Below are 6,008 nucleotides of genomic sequence, written 5' to 3' on the forward strand. Positions count from 1 at the left end.
ACCATCCCATGTCAGAGGTAAGGATACACACACATAGGTTGGTTTCACTACATTTGTGGGGCCATCTCATTGACATAATGCATTTCCTAGCCCCTTCCCCTAACCCCAGCCATCAAAAATTATTGCCTTGCCTAACCTCAACCATAACCCATTTAAAACCTAAACTCTAAAACCAAGTATTGACCCTCAAAAAGAGCGGGAGGTGGTTTGAAATGGATGCTACAAATCCGATCTTGTCACTTGCAATTCATTCAGTGTGGACATAGTAGACCTTCAAGATCCAATTTGATTTAAACAAAAAAACTATTTCCATGCAGTCTGATCAAGGCCTAACTAATTTTAATCTAACACATCTCTGAATAGATATTTCAAAGCAATACCCTGATATTGTGACCATAGTGGAGTTTGGAAAGACCTATGAGCGGTGAACAATTAGCTTGCTCAAGGTAACCACATTTTTTTATGTTAAATTGCAAACTATGAACAGAAACATTCAATAAGCAAAGACCCTGACTATGATTTCCCCTCCTATTTCAGATCTTGCCGACATACAAGACAGACTCTAAAATAGGAGAGATGATGAGAAACATGGACTTTTAGGTCACCCGGTGCTCAACATGGACGGTTACATCTATTTGTGGAAGGACAACTCAGTTAGTGAACGTCTTGGGACATTTCCCTCTTGCCTTTCCAGGGTTTTGGCCAATGACTCAGACCACTTGTGCCTAGCCAGTGAATGAAGTGCAAATCAACCTCTTGTAAAAAATAAAAGTCAACCTCTTATCCCTAAATAACAGTAAAATAAATTGACGACCAGAACATTGGTAAGTAGCATAGCATAGCATTAGCATGAAAGTATGCCCCTAATAAACATAGTAAAAGGATAACATTAGGGGAATCTAATTGGACACTTAGTAGGCTTCTTGCACCCATTTTATTGCATTGCCTCAAGAGACAAACAATACATTATTTGGTTGACTAATTTGACAAACGTAATTAAAAGATGAGTAGAAAAGTTTTAGCCTGGAAATCCAGACGAAGAGCGGACGTGACATCAGAAAAGCGACTCACTGAAGTGTTTTTTTTTTGGGGGCGGATACGGAGTAAAAATCCAACATGGCTACTAGCCGAAGAGAGACAGTAGTGAATGACTTGTGTCATTGTTACGGGAAAAACTTGAAGAGTGACGTTGCTCACGAAGACGACGTCACAAAGACGAATTTGAGCCTGTTTTCGGCCGGTGCGAAATCGCTGTCTATGGACGCCTGTCCAGACTCACTCTGTGGTTTGCCAGGCTTGAAAAGTTTAGGAAAATGCACAGGGAAGTCCCATTCAAACTCAAGTGAATGGAGGCTACATAAGACAGTTATTAGTATGACAAAAAACAATAAACAAAAAAAACACCATTCTGTTTAGTTAGTGGTCAAGTCGAGTAGTATAAAAAACATTTACATGAATGCAATGAAACAAACTTTCCCATAATAAATCTAATTGAATTGAAATGAATTGAATGCAAAGGAACCGCTTGATTGACCCCTTGTGTTGATGAATTTTAATAGTTTATGATTTAAGTGTAACAGCTTTTTTAGTTTGGATTTTTCATTTTTGGATTAGATTACAAATGATCAATGCCTCTTGACACGTGTATTACAGTATTTTGATGAATCTTTTTATTCTTACTGACTACTTCATGGATGGGCAATTGCAGCCCCTGACCACATTCTGAGTGGCCCCTTGACCAAATTACAGGTATATTTACTTACATTATTTTATAGGACAACTAAATGTCAAATGTATAAATCAAATACAAATTGCCACCCAGTTTTGACGAACACACCAATCAGATACGGTTCAATAAAAAGATGTCTCCAATGTCTGTCATTTGCTCAGAACATTCCGCTCAGAACCCGCGATTGTTGATAATCACTTTTGCCCACAACAAGGTCTTTAATGGCGTCGTGGCATCCACCGTCCCAAAGCTTTGGACTGTGTTGGTGGTAGGAGTCACGACTATTATGTGATGTTGAAAAATGAACATTACTGTCGGAATAAGATGTTTATATTTAATTTCATTGCACCACAACAGTATACTATACGATGGCATATTAGGGTCACCTGGCGAGAAGAAAAAAAAAAGACAAGAGGAGATTCAAAGTTGTCATGACGAGATTTGAAGTCGGTTGTGACGAAGACGTAGTCGAGCTCAACGTGACCGGTTGACCTTAATGCTGCCAGTGACGTCCTACTTCAGGATTCTCTTGTCATCTGTCGTCATGATGACTTTAAATATCTTCATGATGACTTTAAATCTTGTCTTGTTCCCCCCCCCCCCCCCACCCCCCCTTCCTGTCTATGTGACCCTTATATGCCGTCATACCATTACAACCAGAACATGAAAGTGAACTGTGTTGGAGGAAAAAACAAGCGCCAGTGGCTCACAGTAGCATTCATGTAAGAATCATAAAACCCAGGTTTTGATGCAGGCCAGCGTTTGTATGTTTTGACACAATAAGGGGAAAAAATTGGGGGTACATAGTGTTCATGTGAATGCCTGACTATGAGCTATTACAAAATAAATATCTTTCATGCTCGTTGTGAGAGTATCATGTCACATGGGAAAATGTATGCAACCGTGTGAATGAAAATAAAGATCTCATGTCTAAATTGTTATGCACCCTTGCACACTTTGCTACAACTGAGTAAAACGCAAACCTGCGCTGCAAAGCACGGGGATTGTTTGACTCGGGGGGAAAAAATTTAACAGTTACTTCAAAGTTTCTGCTTTTGTACTGGTGAAGGGCTGGTATCCTTGTTCTCTCAGATGAGCCAGTGGCAAAAAAAGCTGGTCTTCAGGAGGAAACTTGTCCCACCGTGTCCATGTCCATCCTGGGTTAAGATGGAATAGAAAGTAATTCCAGTTAACCACTGCCATGGGACATGGACACACACAGACTGTGTGGTCACCAGTACTGAGATCATTTGATTAAACACAAGTTGGACTAAATTCTTCAGTTGACACTAAATCTTAAATCTTAATTTTTACATTGTAAGACATTATAGATAATTCCACTCTCTTTCTACCAAGAATGAACTAACAAATACATAGAAAAGAATAATCATATTTGTTTTTTACTTCAATATTTATTAGAAAAAGCCTTAAAGAGTAACTCAACAGGATGTCAGAGTATTGCTCCACTCCTGTTGTTGTGTTGCCTTGAGGACCGTTCGTGGTCTGGCTGTGATTGACAGCAGAAACTCGCTAAGAAGATGTTTAACTCACGTGCTCCCAAAAACGTATAAAAACGTTCTATTTTAAATTTGCCATGGTCCCAAAAACGTATTGCTAAGTTTTGTTTATGCTTTTTTAATGCTAGAGCATACAGAAGACTTTGATGCAGCCACTGACCTGAAGAGGTCACTAAAAGCAATGGTAGTTATTACAAAAAGCGGTCAGCAGGTGGCAGAAGAGTATAAGAGGTCAACCAGGGCCATGTTGCAAAAAGATTTAAACAGTGTTTTAAACAGATTTGTGAATAATAATGAACCTTAGCTAAATTCTCCATGTTTTTATAGTAATAGAACACAATATTCTGTGGGCCTTGCAAAATCAGTCAAAATCCAGTAAAACAGCCGGGAGCGAAGGAGTTTGCTTCAGTGAAAATGGCTGGTAGTGAATGAGTTAAGGAGGCATGTACGAGAATGTGACGGTGGGTGGAGGGGGCGATTACGTCATGCGCCACAAGTGACGTAGTTTGTAACATGGAGTGAGAGAACAAAAAGCCAAATTGTGTTTATCTCAGTGTTTAACCTTAAGATGAGTTCACAAATTCCGGAGAATACATCTTGTACCGCTCCCGCTGATAAGTTTGCAGCCGATCTTTTCTCGATTGGACGAATCAGGCGTTGTTTAGGCAGGACAAAGCCAAAAAGCGCCGATGGCGGGGGAAACAAACAAACCTATCAGACGAATGGATGCTGCAATTAATTATGTTCTTGCAGATTTACTCACCGTTTCCTTGTTGAATTTGAACAGCGAGAAGCGTTTCGTGCATTTTTATCTTGTAAAGATGTTCGTGCTCCACCCCTCACCCCCAAAGACGAGACGGAAGACAAGATTTTCATCCGTTGCCTTGATTGGTCCAAACAAAATGTGCAAAGATGCAGCATCGTCCAGTCAGCTCGAAGTATTGTACAGCAAGCCCCGCCCTTCCCGAACGGTTCTGCCTAGTGAAGTACCAGATTGATAATGTGAAGAACCCCCTCGAGTGAATCACAATTATCAATCTCGTACTCGCAGCAAAATATTCCATTACACACCTTCATTTTTCTCAGGTTCCAAGTTCTGGGGCTCTATGGATCGCTCCTTGTCCACTTCTCCTTGCATAATGATGTCAACATAGTGATATTGCTCCTCCAGTCTGATGGAGTTCACCACGGAGGCAAAGCGGATGTTCGCCAAATGCAGGCCAGCTTCCTCTAACACCTCCCTTTGAGCACACTCCTCCCACATCTCCCTGTACATAAAAGAACACAGCTTCCATCATCCGTGCTCTCCGGCAGTAAAAAACGAAGAACCGACTGAAAGATGTGCAAGAATTTTCCCTGTAATCAGTATATCGGTAAATTAAAAGGTAACTCAACAGGAAGTCGGACTCTTGCTCCACCCCTCACTAAGATTTGAAATTGGCGCTCAAAGGGGGTGTTGCCTGGAGGACCGTTGGGTTGCGAATGGGGAGATGGTTGGGCGTGGTCTGGCTATGATTGACAACAGCAACTCGCTAAGAAGCCGTTTAAGGAGGCGTGTACGAGAATGAGCCGGTGGGTGGCAGGGGCGACTACGTCATGCGGAACAAGTGATGTAGTATGTATTGCCTCGTGTAATGAGAGGACAAACAACCAAATTCAGTTTATCCCAGTGTGTTACCTAAAGATGGCGCCGAACACACGTTTTTTGTCCCAAATTCAAGCTTTAAACAAGCATGCACTAAAATGACAAAGTAATGACCGGGACATGTAGACGGCATTTGAAGACACCAGTTTATACAGTTTATCAGAAAAAGTTGAGTTATCCTTTAAGCTTTGTCAAAAATGTAAATGGCATTTTATTATCGCTCGTATGTGTGCTGTTATTTTTGAATGAAAGGGGAATTTTGTTTTGAATAGTGGCACTACAGTATTATCGTGTGTAGTCGCATTTAAGATTTGCGTCCGAATTCTGCCTGGCAACAAGTTTCATGGGACCTGCGAAAGGCAGTTATGATGATCTATTTTGCTTTCGTCTGAATTTTTTTAAGTTCCATTGACGATGTGTTCCACTTCTTAGTACTACCTAGTATGTACGTACCCAAACTCCAGGTGGCCGCCAGGAAGTTGGTACTTTCCATTTCCGTTAACACTTTTCCTTTTCCCGAGGAGAACACAGCCTGAATGAGCCGCGTCAGTGACCAGTACACCCACCCCAACCATAGGACGTCTCGCAGCGTTCTGTGACATTCGTTCGAGCAATAAAAACAGGCAGTAAAAAAAAAAACGTGGCGAACGCAAGACGGTTGCACCAGAGATAAGCCACCCGTGAAACGCAAGAGGACTCACCGCGGAGTACTTCCTGCTTTGCTCGTCTTGGCAAACGCGTCATTGCCGAAGTGACGTGCGAGAATCCCCCGTTTTAGTTTATTTTCATATTATTTTTTGTTTTTACATTGTTGCCATTGTTCATGCGTTCATGTTTATAGAAATGTTTAATATAGTGGGGGGGGAAAACGCGTCATGGACAAAATTACTGTGGGCTGCACGTTTGATAAATAATGGTTAAAATGGTTCATATACCACTTATTTGGGCACAATTCATTTACTTGCAACGCATTTTGAGTGTTGCTAAGTTTTTATGTCACTGATGAACTCTAATCATGTGTGCAACCTAAGTTGCTGTCATGTTGTTGACCTCCGAATGAGCTGAAATCACGCCCTGCTCAACTGTCAATCAAATACCAGTATTTTCACTTAGAAAA

General features: G+C 41.1%; 1 protein-coding gene across 1 annotated transcript; it reads right to left on the reverse strand.

Annotated features, from left to right (window-relative positions):
* Positions 1-2,431: 2,431 nt before the first annotated feature.
* Positions 2,432-5,566, reverse strand: nudt15 (nudix (nucleoside diphosphate linked moiety X)-type motif 15). The gene is made up of 3 exons (XM_086067671.1): positions 5,345-5,566; positions 4,318-4,514; positions 2,432-2,886 (listed from the first exon to the last, which is right to left on the reverse strand). Exons 1-3 carry the CDS (start codon positions 5,491-5,493, stop codon positions 2,765-2,767), a joined length of 468 nt encoding a protein of 155 aa, XP_085923797.1. The 5' UTR covers positions 5,494-5,566; the 3' UTR covers positions 2,432-2,764.
* Between the last annotated feature and the right edge of the window lie 442 nt (positions 5,567-6,008).

Source organism: Leptonotus elevatus, chromosome 2 (genome assembly GCF_054856555.1).
Source record: "Leptonotus elevatus isolate MCC_2025b chromosome 2, RoL_Lele_1.0, whole genome shotgun sequence".
In the NCBI taxonomy this organism is placed as follows: domain Eukaryota; kingdom Metazoa; phylum Chordata; class Actinopteri; order Syngnathiformes; family Syngnathidae; genus Leptonotus; species Leptonotus elevatus.